The sequence below is a fragment of the Danio rerio genome, chromosome 11 (assembly GCF_052040795.2).
Source record: "Danio rerio strain M-AB ecotype USA chromosome 11, GRCz13ab, whole genome shotgun sequence".
NCBI lineage: Eukaryota > Metazoa > Chordata > Actinopteri > Cypriniformes > Danionidae > Danio > Danio rerio.
The window spans coordinates 27,282,347-27,301,091 of record NC_141031.1 but is presented as its reverse complement, the minus strand read 5'-3'; the positions used below and the strand labels follow the sequence as shown (position 1 = coordinate 27,301,091).

The 18,745-nt window shown below is 37.7% G+C and overlaps 1 protein-coding gene across 1 annotated transcript; it reads right to left on the bottom strand.

Annotated features, from left to right (window-relative positions):
- Positions 1–287: 287 nt before the first annotated feature.
- Positions 288–18,418, bottom strand: adipor1a (adiponectin receptor 1a). Its single transcript, NM_001327754.2, has 9 exons — positions 18,215–18,418; positions 11,487–11,563; positions 11,189–11,386; positions 10,965–11,078; positions 8,006–8,177; positions 5,778–5,964; positions 5,079–5,266; positions 1,561–1,754; positions 288–1,460 (listed from the first exon to the last, which is right to left on the bottom strand). The coding sequence occupies exons 3-9, from the start codon at positions 11,330–11,332 to the stop codon at positions 1,332–1,334; spliced, it is 1,128 nt and encodes a 375-aa protein (NP_001314683.1). The 5' UTR covers positions 11,333–11,386; positions 11,487–11,563; positions 18,215–18,418; the 3' UTR covers positions 288–1,331.
- Between the last annotated feature and the right edge of the window lie 327 nt (positions 18,419–18,745).

Below are 18,745 nucleotides of genomic sequence, written 5' to 3'. Positions count from 1 at the left end.
ATATTTATTTTAATTTAATTAAAAATACTTAATTTTGTTCAGTTTGCCTGCATCACAAGTAAATGTATCGTGATTCAAAGATATTCAGATATTTGAAGTGGAGAATAAAAAAGATGCACGTTTTTTAACTGTGAATGTAACTTAAATATGTTCAAATAAGATTTAACCCCTTAAACCAAGAAAAGGAGAGGTAAACATTTTAAAACCTGTAATACAAAAACCCTGAAAAATAAAAATGAACCTCCAGGGGTTACATCATATGGATCCTCCAAATAAAAGAAACAACACATGATCCATAAATATTTATTTAAACATTTCACATTTCAAATAAATGCAAATGATTTACCACCTCTACACATAACACATGGATATATGGATTGTTTAGTCCGTGGTAAAGCCACATAGTTAGCTTATTCATTTAAAAAGGATCAAACACTACTTTTTTATTTTTATGTATTTTTTTTTTACAAACAGCAGTCTGAGAAAGTTCAAAGATCAAACTCTTGTTATTAATGTAACATTTCGTAATAATAATAATAATAATAATAATTTGATTGGATTGCTTGCGACGTAAATTAACTAGCCATGTCTGAGACTAATGAAATTTACTACACTGTAGTTTTGGCCCATCTATTTTAAACCTATTTCCAGTGGCCTAAGGCACAGGAATATTTTTATACTTTACAGGAAAGTTTATACTTTAAAGACTGCACAGATGGATCCATGCAGAGGCCTTAATAACAATGATATTCAATATCTGTGCTGTAAGGTGCAACAGTTGACCTGTTTACGTTATTATCTGACCTAGAAGTAAAGGTTAAAAATTGCGCAAGTGTTCAAAGCAGGTAGATTTTACCCTCAAACCCTTTATATGCCCTTTGTGCGTTAAATCGCTATGAACAAAACATCTCAAAGACATTGCTCTATTAATATTGGGGCAATACTTTGGGTGTGCATCAAATGATCTCAATTGTTCATTTACAATAAGAAACAAAATGCATTACATTATGAGGGCGCATCTCTACAGCTCAATGAAAGTGCTTTTCACTACAAAACAAACATGTCGGTTCAAACTTTCAGATTGTGCTCAAAATTAAAGTTTGATGATAACAAGGGTTATCATGTTCCAGCCATCGGATACCTTTGACCACACAAATGCTTTCTTCAAAAGAAACTAAATCATGTAACAGAATAATAATAATTAAAAAAAAGTGAAATAATGAAAGTTAAGTTAAATCAATCAGGAAAAACTTAAAGGTAAATAAAACGAAGGAATGGGTATAAATGGGGTACTATTAATCCTAATTGAAACGCGCGAGTTTGACAAGTTCTCAGAGGAGAGTGTCATCAGTGCAGCCTCCTTCCAGACCATAGCGAAACTCCTGCAGGTTGGAAACCCCATAGAAATGAATGAAGGCCGCTGCCACCACTAGCACGTGAAATATCTGGTGCGAGTGAAACTGAGAGACAAAAAGACAAATCAGAAGGGTAATGGTTATAACACAGAACTCAGATCTGTTATTATGGAGCAAATGTAAAACCAAAGTCGCTTTTCCTTACCCAAATATCACACTTGCCCGGGAAGTAGCGCTCTGGGATTCGTGCAGCATACAATCCAGCGCCGGTGATGTACATGGCGCCCATTAAATAGAACCAGCCCATCTGTCCAACGGTAGTGGCCTTGACAAAACCCTCCTCGATGGTGAAGTGCATGGTGGGGACAATCCCGCTCAATCCAAGACCCATGAAAACTCCTAAGAATAACAACAATGTTATACGAGTGTGAGAATCAAGGTCTTGCACACACATTTAGCTCAACCTTACCCTGTGACTAAACAGGGCCCCAATGTGAGTGTGCATACCAATGTGCAAAATGGCAGATGTGGAAAAAAAAAAATGACACTGTGGTAAAAACTCCTCTTCACATGCCAGGAGCTGCTAAAGTTACAGTAAACATGACTTTGTGGCACTCAAGCATAAATGTTCTAGATGAGCACAGTCCTAATAATGAAGGAGATATTTTCAAGGCAAGGTGTATGTGGAGCTGTATGATAAACACGACAGCAACTACGAAAATGTTGACAAGAGGGAGTTATTTGGTGCATTCCAAACGATATTGCCCTCCGACAGGTACTTCAGAGTAAAACAAAATCATGGCTGCCATATTGAAGTGTCATTCAAAACCGGCCACTTCGAAGGGGCTTTTGGAATGAAAGAGTTTAAAAGATACAACTGATGGACACTTTGGGAAGTTCTCCTTTGAGCATTGAAGTTGTTTTATGTCACACCCTGCACTCAATTCGGGAAGGCACTTCTCTATGCTCTAGTCTAGTCTCTTTACAGGGACTGTCCGAAGAGATTTGGGCATAGGGATGAACCCTTTAGATTGGAATCCACCCATCATCCATCATGTAGAGCATAGGTCTCAAACTCAATTCCTGGAGGGACACAGTTTTGCTACAACCCTGAACAAACACAGCTGATGCAACTAATGAAGGCGTTTATGACTATTAAACTATTGAGATTTTATGATGAGCAGGGGTGTCCAAAGTCGGTCCTGGAGGGCCGGTGTCCTGCTGATCTTAGCTCCAACTTGCTTCAACACACCTGCCTGGAAGTTTCTATTATACCTAGTAAAGCTGCGGTCACACTGGAGTTTGAGCATGCGATATTCTGTCATACTCGTCCAGGACCGAGTATGGACACTCCTGGGCTGTGTCCGAAACCGCATACTGGAGCGACACAACTGACGCAGGTAGGTCACAAGACCATGACAATTGGCGGATGTGGTACGTCTGAGTTTCATTCATACTTTTCACATTCATACTGTATAGAACATACTTTTCTAACGGCCGAGTAGTACGTTTAAATTCAAGTGCAGTACCTACTGAGTACAAGGTGGTTTCGGACGAAGCCCTGAAATAGAAGGATTGCAGAGCAAACTGTCTTCTTCTCTTATGTGACAAGCAAGTGTCAGAAGATTTAAGTTCCACAGCGCCACCTTGTTTACCAGAGTATTTTTGTTTTTCCATTAAGCGCCATCTAATGTCAGGGAGGGATTTTGGTGATTCACTTTGTTTCTCATCAGTTAAAAATGCTTCGGTTTGACAGCCAAAAAAAAATATATATATATATATATATAAAAAAATAAAATAAAAAAATGCAAAAATGGTGCTGGTGTGTACAAGCCTTAAGTGATAAAGACAGGTGTGAATTGAAACAAGATATACATGCATGCGCTATTATTTGAAATTATAAGATAATGATTTGGCAAAAGCTGCGATTGTCATTCATATCTTGTGATGGAAACACTGCTCTGTGATCACCAGTAAATCTGCTCAGATTGGGCAAATAAGCCACATAAAAGAGAAAAGGTCAGGAAATCAAATAGATTAGAAGATTTAACTGCTTTTACTTATTCAACATGACTAATAAACACGACTATGAAATCATCATCATTATCATCTCACTGAATGATTTATTTCCAACAGTTAACTAAAGTTATGATATGCGTTCAAAGTAAAAATGTCATGTATTTTCATTTGCTTTAAAATCCGAAGCAACACAGAGCCATAGTTGACTGAGAAGGAAAATGTACCGCTTACAAAAATCGCAAAACAATTCTCATCAATTTTAGGATCACAATTAAAAGGTTACTGCACACTGAATCAGAATTTCGCACGTAAAAACTAAATTCAACCTCCTGTTGCATCAGTGAAATTTGAAACTTTCAACCACCATACAAAAAAAAAAATCAATTGGGGTTTGATTTTTTTTCAATTTGTTGCATTTTAAAAAAATGTTTGAGAAGTGTTGTTTTTAAAAAGCGCTTTATAAATAAACTTTGACTTGACTTTTGATAGTTTAGAGCAGGGGTCTCAAACTCGCGGCCCGCGGGCCATTTGCGGCCCTCAGTGCAATATTTTGTGGCCCGCGCCGACCGCTGTACTCTGACAGAATCAGCGGAGCGGGGAGAGAGAGTGCTCCCCGCTCCGCTGATTCTATCCGTACACAGCGCGCTTGTCACTCAAAGCGCGTTGTCGCGCGCGTTCTGATCATCTGTGTTGTCGCGCGCGTACTCAAGAGCGGTGTTATCGCGCGCCTACTGAAGGGCGGGACCGAGGGTGTGTCGCATCGCGGGGGCACTTTTGATCATTTTGGAAGGGCACTTTCTATGCAAGACTAAAAAGGGCATGTGCTCTGCACAGGGTGAGCCCTATGTGTGCACGTGCCTGCCCTGCATCTTATAAATATTGATATTATAGGTAGATACAGACTGGTACAGACTGATGTGACTGGAGTGGGGTGGGGGTGTTTTATTTATACATATATACGCCTTTTTTTTAGGTGAGGGAATGGAAGTTTTGAGTGAGTTCCCCCACTTTTTTCCCTAGGACTTCAATAAATCAAAGTACAGGTCTAGACTTAATGATGATCATCTTCAAGCCATACTGAGGGTCTCAACTGCTTCCGCTCTAAAGCCAAATGTGGTTCAGATTTTTGAGAAGAAGCGCTGTCAAGTCTCTGTCAGCAAGAAGTAGGCAAAAGATGCCATGTTCAGAAGAACTGTTCATAATCTTCACTCAATGTTCTATTAATGTTCAGGACACTTCATGTTCAGAAGAAATAATTAAAACTGTTAATAATGACATTTGAGGACTTTTTTTTGTGAAATCCCTTATGCGGCCCAGCCTCACCCAGACTTTGCCTCCTGCGGCCCCCAGGTAAATTGAGTTTGAGACCCCTGGTTTAGAGCCACCATACAAGCAAAAGGCAAAATACAGAAAGTGATCTGTGCTGGTCAAATGACGGCATTATGACAAACACAGTGCATAGATGAATATAAAGTCATAATCTGGCAGACGAAAAAAATATAAAATACAAAAAAAAAAAAAAAAAAAAAGGGAAATTATAGACTTCAGTTTTGCTACAAATTTAGTAAATGCTTCTCCATCTGAAAGCAGCAGCTGGAGATTTACAGCTAATTGCAGAGCCGGTTTTACTGAAAAAAATGCACATGAATTTCACCTTTGATTAATCGGCCCGCTGTACATTATAGCAAATATGTCACTACTCACCTGCTCTGGTGGGCCTGTGTCGTGGAGTGGAGAAACGGTCCCACTGGGCGACGATTATAGCGGCGATGCCCAACACACAGACGATTGTGAGGTAGATGAGACGCGGCTGAGGAGAGCAGTAGAACGAGTAGTAAAGCCAGGGTACAAAAGAGCCCATGATCAGCAGAGCAATGCCGGAGTAGTCCAGTCTGAGAAAGAGAGAGAACAAACATGAAAAACAAAGAGATAAATGAATCTTTCTGTCATGAAATAATGCACATAATAACATGGGACACTTTTCACAACCCTGTTATGACGTGTTTAACGGTCATCAATCTTAAGATTAATGTTAAAAAACAGTTTTTAATATTTTGATTTTAAAAAAAAAACTTATGAACATTTATGAATGTATTAGATCATCTGTGCGTCAAATCACAAACAAAGAATTATGCAAGGCGTCTAATGCAGCGACTATGGGGCTGAGAGTAAATTTGACGTTATTCTCTCTTCTGGTTGCCGTCAGTCTCACACAATTTTTTCCTTTTTCTGAAAGTCTTGATAACCCCATTGTGGAGTTTCTTTTATTATTTCAGCAAATAGGATTGTAAAAAAATATTTGTTGTACTCTCTTATTTACTGCGCTCTAAGTTTACCCAGCTGCGACGTTTTCCACTACTGAGAAACCTGGAAATGTGAAAAGGGTCTAAAGAGTAAACTTACTTGGAGAAAGTGCGTGAGACTTTCTCAGAATGGCAGTAGACAGTGTGAAATAACCAGGAGAAGCTGAGGCACAGCACTGCACCCAAGAAAAACATCCCGAACACCACTTTCTCCTGCAACGGGGCCATGAAGTACATATTGGGCCTCAGCATGGTAAGTGTGCCCAGGCACAAAAATAAGATTAACCCTGAGAAAACAAATAATAGTTAATACAGTGATGCTCCTTTTTTAGCTTAAATATTAACATTTCCAAAAATGTAAAGAGTTTAGACAAACACTGTGGCTTGAATCCACATATTTCATAATGAATTTAATTTGTAGGATAAAAAATAAATAAAAATAAATAATAATAATATAATATTTGTGTTTTTAAATGAACAAATTAATGAAACCTTTCTAATCATTTGAACTGTTTTTTTATTTCAGTTTTAGTAAAATTTAGACAATATTTAGACTTTCAATACAAGGGTATTTGCTTTATTTTATCACGGATGCTTTTTCACTGACACTACTATAAAATAGGTTGTTTATACATGATGCGCAAAATTCAGATGGAGAGCAGGAAGCGATTCTTCTACATGGGGATCGCTATTAGAACATCAAAATGTTTCTGTTTTATGTTGTTTATAATCATTTAAATTAGCCAAAATAAGACATTTTTGCTCATAAAGGTGGGAAAGTGGGAAAAATGGAGGAAAAGGCGGCATGTAATTAACATTTGTGTACAATCTTTTTTGAGAGCGAAAACTTGTTTGACAACAGATATAAAGCTTGTATACATGCCTATCTATGTGTTTAAATATGTTAATGTGCTTTATTAAAATCAGATACAAACACCACCACACTTATGCAATATACAGGAGAAATTAAATAATGTACCCTGCCATGTAATCAATGTAATTAAATATCCATCTTATTTCAAGTGGTGCTCGCTGCAGAGCCATTTGAGGAGAGCTGAGCTCCAGCGAGGGGGAGCTTAAGCTTGAGCTCCACCTTTTTTGCACTTCTTCTACGAGTGATGTCACTGGGGGTAGGGTTAGGGGTGGGGTTGGTGTACGCATTAAAACAGCTTACAGGAGGAGGAGCGACAGCTCATGCTCCCCCTCGCTGGAGCTCAGCTCTCCTCAAATGGCTCTGCAGCGAGCACCCTCTCTTATTTTGAAATAATCCAAGTTTTTTCAGGCGTTTCGGCAGAATAAACAACTGTAACGTTAACATCCATATGCGCAGCAGTGGTGAATGTTTGTTGATGGTAAATTTAATGACAGAACAAAAAAGAAATGCAACCCTTGCGACAAAATTAGAAAGTTATTATTATGGAGCACTTCTTTTCCCCTTACAAAGACAAATAAATAATAATATAGACAATGCGTCCACTTTTGTATGCTTTCATCTGTCATTTCATGATGTCTGGAAGATATCCACAAGGGAAAAACTATAGTAATTGATAATAAACATGTTTTTGAACCACATAGTAAAGTGTATAATAAATGCTACAGAATACTGTGACATAGTAAACTGAAAAACTGCAATAAATACTGTAACGTAATGTGTAGTGTAAACTGTGGTGTGTATTGTTACTGTGTATGATTATAGAAACTGAAGCCTATTGATTTATTTGTTTATTACTACAGTAGAGTCGTACCACAGCACAAATATAATTACTAAAACCGTTTAATTAAAGTAATTATCTATAGTATGCTTCTAAACACTGCAGTATTTACCATAGTATTTTTTCATGTAACGTAATAGCTTTTACAGTATCTACCGCCTCGATGACAGGCAAATATATTTTATTTTGAGTAAAAAAACTTGGCCCTCTTTATGATATAAGGATAATGCCCAACATGTTTGGTTATTTTATATTCATAACTTCTTGGAAATTTGGTCTAAAACACAAAAATACGAACTGTCCTCTAGATCTCCCGTTTAGTTTTTCCTTCCTGCCCTGAATTATGCGTCAACAAAACAGTGATTGAAAAAAACCTATTACCTTTTATAACCTTTTTAATCTAAGTGACCAGTTATATTTGTTATTTATTATGATAAAAATGCATCATACGTCACCACAAGTAAACGTTTAACACGATCTTGCAAGCTCTCAAAATTAGAGTGGTGTTTATTTCTTGTAATGGATCTGCTGCATAATTGATGTACTAAATATATGCATGAGGTGGACAAAAGCCACTATTCTCTGTGACGACTCAACGCTGTAACCTCAACCTTACCCAACAAATGAGTCCAGATATTCCCGGTCTCTGTGTGGATCCTGAAAATGCTCCCAAAACAGGCACGGAAGGAGGGCATGGGGGGCCGGTGACCGTGCAGGAGGTAGTCGTTGTCTTTTAGCCACTCTGGCAGAACGTGAAAGGGAATGACCCTCCAACGCCCCTCCCAAACCTGTAGAACACACACTTCGCATTACAATGTTTTTGTACACCTTTTCCAAACTCATATGACTTACATATTTACATTAGACACTAAGGAATAAATTGAAGTCAATGGGGTACAAAAAAGTTGCCCAAACCTATTTACAAAAAGAGTTTAAACTGTTTTTGTCTACATTGTAGGTGCCAATGAACCCCATAAACCCCTTTCACATCTTTTGTCATGCCTTTTCAAATCTACATTGTTCCATAAAACACACACAAAAAATGTTCTGAATAATGTTTTAGCAGTTTCAGTCCATATAATTAAAATCATTAATGTTTTGAACCCATTGACGAGCCAATTTTAAAGACTGATGCATGTTTCAAGTTAGTAACATTGTGAATCTAGTAAACTAGAGATCAATATCACAATGTGACCATTCGCAATAGTCACATCACAAGTTGAGTTTGTATTAGAATGTATTATTTGCATGTCTTTTTGATGCCTTTGATTGTATAATGATTTTAAAAGCATTTAGGTATAAGTAACTGTACCATTTGTTACTTTAACAAAGATTAATTTTATTGAATTGTTTTTATTTTTTATCATTCAGTTACTGTACTTGAATACTGTTATACTTGGAAACAATAATATGCTTTGTTTCAATTGTATCTGTTTCTTGACTGTATTTTTAGATTGTTATCACATGCACATCTACACATACACATGCAATTATTACAGAAATGCACTGCAAATAGCACAGACCACAGAGAAAATGTGTCGGGGGATCCCAAAAATTGTATAGATTTTTTTAATTAGATTTTATGGAGATGCATCGTCACTGCAGAATCATCCTAATTAATCTAACATTATAAATTCTTTCCAAATAGAGATATTAAGTCATCTGGTGAACTTAGTATTGCAATGTTCCATTTTTCCAATATCATGCAGCCTAACAGTAAACCTGTTAATATCCATGTATATTTATACCACTACATTTGTGTTTTAACATGGACTAAATTTACAAAAAAAAAAAATAATAATAATAAAATAGAAAAATAATTTCTAACACAACTACTGAGTGAGCGAAGGCAAATTAAATCCTTTTTTTATACCACTGCAATCAATCACTTGAACAGTTTTTCATTCATTCATTCATTTTCTTGTCGGCTTAGTCCCATTATTAATCCAGGGTCACCACAGCGGAATGAACCGCCAACTTATCCAGCAAGTTTTTACGCAGCGGATGCCCTTCCAGCTGCAACCCACCTCTGGGAAACATTCACACACACACACTCATACACTACGGACAATTTAGCTTGTACCGCATGTCTTTGGACTGTGGGGGAAACCGGAGCACCCGGAGGAAACCCACGCAAACGCAGGGAGAACATGCAAACTTCACACAGAAACGCCAACTGAGCCGAGGCTTGAACCAGCGACCCAGCGACCTTCTTGCTGTGAGGGGAACGTGCTACCCATTGCGCCACTGCGTCGCCTTTGAACAGTTTATCCCATTTCAAAAATTTTTTTTGTTGAATATTAGAGCTAAAAGGAACACATGAATGAATAAATAAATAAATAAATTAATTAATAAAATGTTGTATTTTTCATTTCCCAATATAAAGAAATGTGCCAATTATGATAACTCCACTATATATTCACACTTGGTCCTATTAATATGTTTGGTTCAGACCAAAAATAAACAAAATTATACATTGGGTCCTGAGTCGCTTAGCATTCAATGTCATTTTTAAAGTAAATATACAAAATAAAACAGACAAAGCTGTAATGACACACATTTTGCCTGTACTAAACTGTAATGAATGTGGTAAGAAAATGCATGAATGTTTAAGCACGTTTTTGGTCACATTGTAACACACAATGTCCTGGTTTTTTTGTTTGTTTGAGCCAGTGATGATCAAACTAGGGCCCGATGGCCAAAGTTGGCCCATGGTAACCTTTGATTTGGTCCACTATCCCATCTGAGAAGAGAGGGACAATGATGGAGATGTTTCGATGTTTCATTGTTAAATGCTAACTGAAATTAAATGTTTCAATTAAATGGCATATTTTAATCAGATTTTGTTTAAATGTACTTACTGTCACCCGACAATGGATGGTGAAAGAGGTTGATGAAGAATGATGGGGATGTTTTTATGTTTAGTGTGTCCAGCATTAAACTCCACTGTGTTATAAATGTGATTGTTAATGTTTTTTTATGCATTAGGTTATAATTTTTAAAAGTTATAACTTTGATTTAATATAGTTTGGTATATTTACCTTCGGACCACGGCTTCTTTTTCAGTCACACTGCAGCACTGTTTGTCTGAAAGTGTGGCTTATTTTTTCAATGATCTCAGCCTGCTGGTTTGATGAGTACCAAGGTTGGGATTGCAGCAAATAAACAGCACATAAACTCCACTAAAGAGTTACTGCAGCAGGGTTTGTATTAATCAAACCAAACATGCCATGTGTTCACACAATTAGACCCAATGGCAATTGTATTTTTGTACGCCTACCCCTTATCCTTCCCCTTAGCCCTTGAAAGAGCGTGAAGGGGAAGGGCTTTAACATTTACCCCTAAGAAATGGGACAGCACTACAACACCTGCACACATCATCATCTGTCATTGCGATCTTTTGCTTCATATGAGATTGACGATGGTGACTGCTATTGTTTTTCCATTTCTTTTTAGATTTTACCTTCAAGAAATCACTGAAGGTATACAACATTGGGGTAAGAATTGGGATTGATGAAAAAAAATGGTGATAGAAGTCTGATTTTGATCTTCACAAAAATGTCTGATAAACCCACCTTATGCACAAACTCCTCCATCTTCTCCATTGCGTGGTGAGCCTGCAGGGGCAGAGTCAGAACTTCTCCAACTTCTTCATCCTCCTCTTCATCATCAGCAAGAGCACCTGCTCCCTGTGGACACAATCAGAGCTCAAAAAAACGAGTCTGCTGTACTTTCTGCTGTCTGGCATTGAAAATGAAAGACTCTGTAATGCATTCAGATTAATAATCTTGTGGCTTGCCTCTGACTGGAGTCCTTTGGCTCCCATGGGGCCATTTTCTTCCAGCAGGGGCCCGAGTTCCATCAGCTCCACGTCGGCTGGAACGTGGCATTCCTCTGTGACCCGGCAGTCTGCATGACTGGCAGACCTGATTTGGCCTGACATCAGTAGACTGCCCTGTGACCCGTCCCAGACCTCTGAAGCCTCCACTTCAGTTCCCTGCCAGCCAAAAGTTAAATATTCAATCAAAACAGCACACTTTATTGTCAAAGTCAAGACATGACAACAGCAGTGAAGCGGAACAACAGAGACGGCTTACCTCTAGCAGGAGCTTTGAACACAGGCAGGTCTAAACCAGCCTCCTGATGTTTGCCTCTCTATGAAATAGCATTCAGTCTTGGGAAAAAAGGGAAACAACATGGCATCAGTATCTCAGTTCACGAGGCTAATACAATTATACTGTGTGCGTTTCAAAACCTAGAGAGGGGTGTGATAGAGCATTTTAACGAGGACTTTTCTGAATCAATTTCAACCCGTTTAGTCAAAAATATTTACTCAAAAACTAAAAACTGCAGTGCCACAAATGTTCTGCTTTGGCCATGTTCTAAATTTGTTGACAAAACTGGAAGACGAAGGAGACAACACTATGTATTGAATGGAACCAAAGTCCCTTTAAGGCAAGTCATTTCACTCGATGGCCATCTTTGAAACGCCTCTCAGGCAGTATGCTCGGGCATTCTGTTTGAATGTGGAAACGTCAAATTCTTCAAAACTGCTTGCCAGGCTTACGAAGGAATTTCATATTAGGAATCGATAAAAGAATTAAACAACTGTCCCTGCAGTTTCATTTCTTAACGACTAACTCACGGCCCACTAAATTCAATCAAAATGCTATCTATCTATGCACGTCCAATATTTTTATCAACTCATATTCTAAAACATAAAAGCCATATATATGAAATAAATAAATAAATACAAACTTTAATCTCAATTTAATTTCTGTATACTGTCCATAAAGATATTTGTTGAGTTCTAAAAAATACACTATTCATTCATTTATTTATTTAAGTTCCTTATTTATCAAGGGTTGCCGCAGTGGAATGAACTGCCAACTATTCCAGCATGTTTTATGCAGCAGATGCCTTTCCAGCCACAACCCAATATTGGAAATCACCCATACACACGCATTAACACACACACTCATACACTACAGCCAATTTAGCTTATTCAATACACTATTCACTCAGCCTATATTCAATAATAAACATCACAAAAACTGCCAGCTAATGCATGGGTAAATCTTCAAACAGTGTTACATTTTAACCTCTTTCACCTCATCCTGTTTGCTGTTTCACCATCTAAACAATCAAAACATAATACAAGTCAAATTTGTTTCATTTTGATATTATGATTTACAGACACCAAACAGCCTTGTGTAGCTGCATATTTATATGAGCATCATCTTCACTCTGCATATTTAAAACAAAACAGGGCTTAAATATAACTGCCTCCTTTCATTTCCATTGAAAAGAATTAACTTTATCCCGTCTCTTTTGCAGAATATCAGTTTTAATAACCAATAATGGCCATTATAACAGTATAACGTACATTAAATTTCAACAATAAAGGTAAGCAATCAGTCAATGTGCAAAATCAGTGTATGTGGTCACATAAATTAATATATTAGCTTATCTTTGTACTCAGCCAAAACAGTTAACTGAGAACAAGTGATTCAAAAGACAAAAGGATTGTTGGATAGAGACAACAAGATGAATTCAATATCACGTTTAACAACTATAGTGAGATGAGATCATCCAGCAGATGAACTGTCTGACATGCACTATACTCTCACCTGGGGTTTATGCTCACCCGCTGAACTACTGGCTGAAGGTCTTGGCAGAGAGTGTGTGTGTGTGGTCACGTGATTTGCGCTTTTAGCCGTGTACTAGAATGAACGGAGAACTTTTCAGAACCGCTAACTGAAACGCCGGTGTATTTCCCGCGATTTCTCTGCGCCTCCCTTGCGTTTCTTCTCTCTGACTCTCGACTATTTTGACAAATACACAAAGACGACGCACGCTCACACAGAGTCCAAAATAGGAGTTTGTGATTGGGCCAGCCCAATGTCAGTAAAGAAAAGAACCAATGGGCTGCAGAGTGTCACATGGGCCGGCCCGGTCTGTCTGTCCGGGACAGACCTAAAAGCGTCTACTTTCAGAGAGTCACAGATCACAGCAGCGTCAATTAATAAGGCAGAAAAAAACAATAGGCTACTAAGCCTTTTATGGGCCGATCAGGTCATAAGACGATGATCAGCCCGGCCCAAAAAGTATGTCGGCCCACCGGGAAAGTGCCCGGTTTGCCAGATGGCCAGTCCGCCCCTGGGGCCTCATGTATCAACTCTGCGTACGCACAAAAACTTTGCGTACGCCAGGTTTCACGCTCAGAATCGCTCACGTTTGGATTTACTAACAATGAACTGAACGTGGGAATGTGCGCAGCTTCACGGCAGCTTTCTGGCAGGCGTACGCACATTTTTTGTGCGTGTCTGTTTTATTTCCATTGGCGACTCCTAGAGGCAGTTGTGTTAAATTTCTCTCTACAAAGTGTCTGCGCCTTGCAATGGCAGCTGTATGAGACGGGTTCAGCAGGTATATAAGGTTTCCATACCATACATTTGACCAGCTAAACATTAAAGCACAATTTGCAGCAGTCGCCTGTTTTCCCAATGTAATCTGAGCGATCTACCGCACGCACATTGCTATAAAGACACTATCTGAAGATGAATTTGCATGCGTGAATCAGAAACATTTCCATTCAATAAATGTGCAAATAAAATATGGTGCTTATTGATATGAACTTATTGATAATTCCTACTTGTCTTTCTCGTGATAAATAGTTGGCAAAATCTGATATGTAGCGGGGGAAAAAACAAGAAAGAGTTCATCAGATGCTGGATTCGAGCCGAGTTCATGCTCGAACGTATCAATTCATGATCACAAGCGTCTTACGAGCGCGGCACTGAAACTGTTAAGCGTCCTGTAACATTTTACAGATATAAACCACACTATTTCTTTTTTTTTTAATGCACTCAGTGCGATGTTCAGACCCAACTGTGTTGACCGCATCAGCTAAACTCTCCCACTCTATTTTTTTCTTTTGTTGTTAATTCCGGAGAACAAACTTGCAAATAACACCGCTTTTCTCCGGTCTACCTCCGAAAGCAGCACCTCCAATTCACATTCTGTTCAAAGTTTCTCTTTTTGCTTGATTTTGCTATTGCTTTTTCGTTGGGTTTTTCCATTAGCATAGTCATTAGCATATTCATACGGGGGAGGAGGCAGGGAGGGGTTTTGTGCTCGTGCATGTTGCTCTCAGTTTCACGTTCATTCAGATGTACAAAAGAATATGCGTGAGATTCGGCGTACGCAGTGTTTCATACATCTGAAATTTTTTCTGCGTACGCACATTTACAGCTTTGTGCGTACGCAATGTTTTAGTAAGATTTCCACGCAAGTCTTCGTACATGAGGCCCCTGGTCTGGTGTATTCAATAGTCTTTCAAAGTAACTCACTATTAACCTTTTTGTTGAACTAAATCAGTCTTTGAGAAGACCTCATTCTTGCTTCTGTCATATTAATTAACATGTTAAAAAAACATTCAGGGATTTTTTTGTATTCGTCTGTTTTTTTCCTAATAGATTTCATTGTACAGTGAATTATTTTGGATTAATTTATGATGGTTCACTTGGCCAGCCCTGGCCCGATTGGAAGAGGTGTGTCTGAGTGCGGTTCACTTTGGCTTTAGTGCAATAAGCATGTGTGTGAGTGCAAAACGCACCAGAGCCCTAAACTGAAAGCGAGACGTGACTTTTAAGGCACTGTTTCATATGGATTAATTAATCATTCTTACTGTTTAATGAACGCAAACTGTCGTAGATTATTAAAGAGGTAACCCCCTCACTGCACCTTTAGCAAACCTCCTAATTCCTGCAGCTTGAGGACTTTATGATTGTGTATGAGCGTCAAAAGTGGCGGATCTGTTCGGTGAAATATTTGACTGCATGTCACTGCATATCAAACGACTTAAACGATATAACAGTAAGAAATCACCACTGTGCGCTTACTGAACAGCGCATCATCGATGACGTAAGCGTGCCCAGGCTCGAATGCAATGCGAGTGCATTCTACCAGAAACGTACATTATCTGTCCCTGAAATACAATCAGAAATACAGCGAATAAATGGTTGATTTCTGAGAGTTGTTTTGTAAAGGAATATGTCATTCATTTGGTTAGACTTTTTCTTTATTAAAAACACTTTACAAACTCTGATATTGTCCATGTCCTCAGCCTAATTGAACCTACAGCTTTAATAGTTTTGCTAAGCTAAAAACTGTTATTTAGAAGAAGAAAAAAAAAAAACTTCAGAAATAGCAAGTTTAAGCTGTTGTCATTCACATCAATTGATTAAAAACAAGAAATTATTAATAAATTTTACAAATAAAAACTACAAATATAAAGTTGAAGTCAGAATCATTAACCCCCCTGAATTATTAGCCCCTGTTTATTTTCCCCCCACTTTCTGTTTAACCAAGAGCAGATTTCCCCCCCCAACACATTTCTAAACATAATAGTTTTAATAACTCATCTCTAATAACTGATTTATTTTATCTTTGCCATGATGACAGTAAATAATATTTGACTAGATATTTTTCAGGACACTACTATACAGCTTAAAGGGAGATTCAAAAGCTTATCTAGGTTAATTAGGTTAACCTAGGCAGGTTAGGGCAAGTTATTGTATAACGATGGTTTGTTGTGTAGACTGCCAAAAAAAAAATGCTTAAAAGAGCTAATAATTTTGACCTTAAAATGGTTTAAAAAAAATAGAAACTGCTTTTATTCTAGCCGAAATAAAACAAATAAGACTTTCTCCAGAGAAAAATAAAAACATTTATATTATAAAGACAAACTGTGATAATTTCCTTGCTCTGTTTAACATCATTCGGGAAATATTTAAAGGAGAAAAAAATCTAAATCAAAGGGGGGTTAATAATTTTGATTTCAACTGTATAATACAAATGAATTTACAATTGTCCTCATGTTTCGGTCAGTCCTGTCACATTTGCATTAAATTGAATACAAAATGCATGCAATACACATTTAAGGCTATGACTCAGAAGTGAGATCATTTGACAGAGGGTTTACTTCTTTGTTTATACTGTGAAATTGTTGAAGAGCAAAAAAAAAAAAGTTCTCATAACACTTTTTTTTTAGTTACTCTGTTAATTCCTAAAAGAAATGCTTAATGCTTAATTCCTTAATTCCTTTTTAATGTTTTACCTTTTATATTGTGTTGTATGTTTGTTCCTGATGGTTTATGCAATAATAAAAAAAAATTAAATTCATTTTTTATAAGTGAAAAATGCATGTTTCTGATGGATGTTTCCCCTATACCAACACTGAGGAGAGGAAACCATTTAATTAACTCCTTATTTTGGTTTATGTGGACACACAAGTATTCTCATAGCTTCAGTGGCTCCATCAGAACCTTGTGAATATGAAATGTTATGAGGATGTTCTTTGACAGGACTTTGAATGAATATGAACCATTGCTGTCTGTGTAGGATGACGGGCTATCTCAAATTTCATGTTAAGTGTTTTAATCTGTATTTTGAAGACAAAGGGCTCAGGGTTTCTGCAGATTTCTTCAAATCAAATGTTAGACTTTAAGACCATTATGAATGAAATTTTAGACTTCTACAGGGCTAAACGCTAAGGATTTTTTCGAATGATCCGATTACTTCTGTAAATAGTTTTTGTAATGTAAGACCATGTAAAAGGATGTGTTGCTTTAGTTTTCTTTCCCTCATTAGGGAAAATAATTTTGGAGAATTTGCTGTGAAAATGTCTAACAGCTGTTCAAAAGCTATACAAATTTTAAGATGGATTATTGGTGATTGGGTGTTGGCCAGATTGGGAAGTTTTACGTGGCCATAGGGAAATTAAGATCAGTTTAAAATGATTTACGACATACAACTCAATATTTTAATTTAGGCCTTTTTGAGGCCTAAAATTTAGTTTTTTGAAATTGAAGACATTTTAAGACTTTTGACCCCACAGATACCCTGGTCTTGTGGGATTGGAATGACATGAGGGAGATTAATTAATAACATAATATAATTTTTTGGGGTGAACGAACCCTTTAAACTCGCACAATGAGACTTGTTAGGAAGTCAGGACCATTTGGATTAATGGTCTTCACATGTTTTTTTTTTTTTTTTTAACTCTGGTTGTGTTTGTAACTCTGTTTGCATTGTATGAATCACGTTTAGGCTTAAAAAATATTTAATGTTCTACTGAAGACAAACAAAGACATCCATATTGGGTGTCTTGAGGATGCGCAAACTAACAGCATATTTTTTTGGGGTGAACTATTTTTTTAATAACGTTAGATCAATTAAATAAACGACACATTGACTGATTAATATGCACATTTCTGTGAACCAATTTAAAAGATTCGAGTCACTGTCTGTGACGAATCAACATCCTCGCCACTAATGCGAATCAAAGGTTTGAACGCACTTATAATCCCAAAACCACTGTCTAGATGAGCTGATCAGTAGATTTCGAAATAAACCCGTCATAAATAACATATGTGTCTGTATGAGGTGGCATCAAACAGCTCATAACCATGACTAACGGTAATTAGCCAGCTGGCTAACATGGGGGGCTTTAAATTTTGCAGGACGAGCAGCAAAAACACCGGTAAACGTCACGAACAACACTTATAACATACAAACATTCACAACGTTACATAGCAATGCAATAACAACAGCTATTTTATTCGCAAAACAGCCCTAACGACGATTAATTATTCAGTGCGTATTGTAAAAAGCCTAAAGCTGTTGTGTTATAACAGGTTAGCACTGGGACAGAAATCGCTGCGTACCGCTAAACTACTGTCTGGATGCGTTTACAACAACATTATCACATTTTTTGCCGTTGGATTGAAATAATAATACATTTCATCGTGCAGACGCTTACCTGATATCCAGATCTGTTGTTATAGAAATGTGATCTCTTCCGGATGGCCACCAAACACCAGCAGGATGGAGAAATAAAGAGTTGAAAGCTGCTGTATGTCAGACGGCGAGTTCAAACTGGCTCTCTGTTGTCTTTGATATAACACGCGGTGGCGCCGCCCGCTGGACAACTGCGGTAGCGCACAGTGTTTGCTAAAACCCCCACAGCGCTCTTTAGGGGCACTAACCCATTTATTCAGTGGTTTTCGTCCAAATTTAGAGCAGTAATCGCCAGCAGGTGATTTTTTTTCAATGTGAAGGACCCAGTAGCTCCGTTTGAAGATGCGTCTAAAATTCTGTAGCGCGTTTGTGTGACGGTCACATTTATGAGGCACGTGCGAACAGGATTTAGGAAGATAAAAAAAACACTATCAGTCTTTCAAGATGGAGTATTTTTGTGTTTAACCAGCTGGCCTTCACTGACAATCTCCTATAATCCCAAATCCTCACCCTAGCCAGTCTTTATAATCTCTGTCAATGCAAATGTGAACAT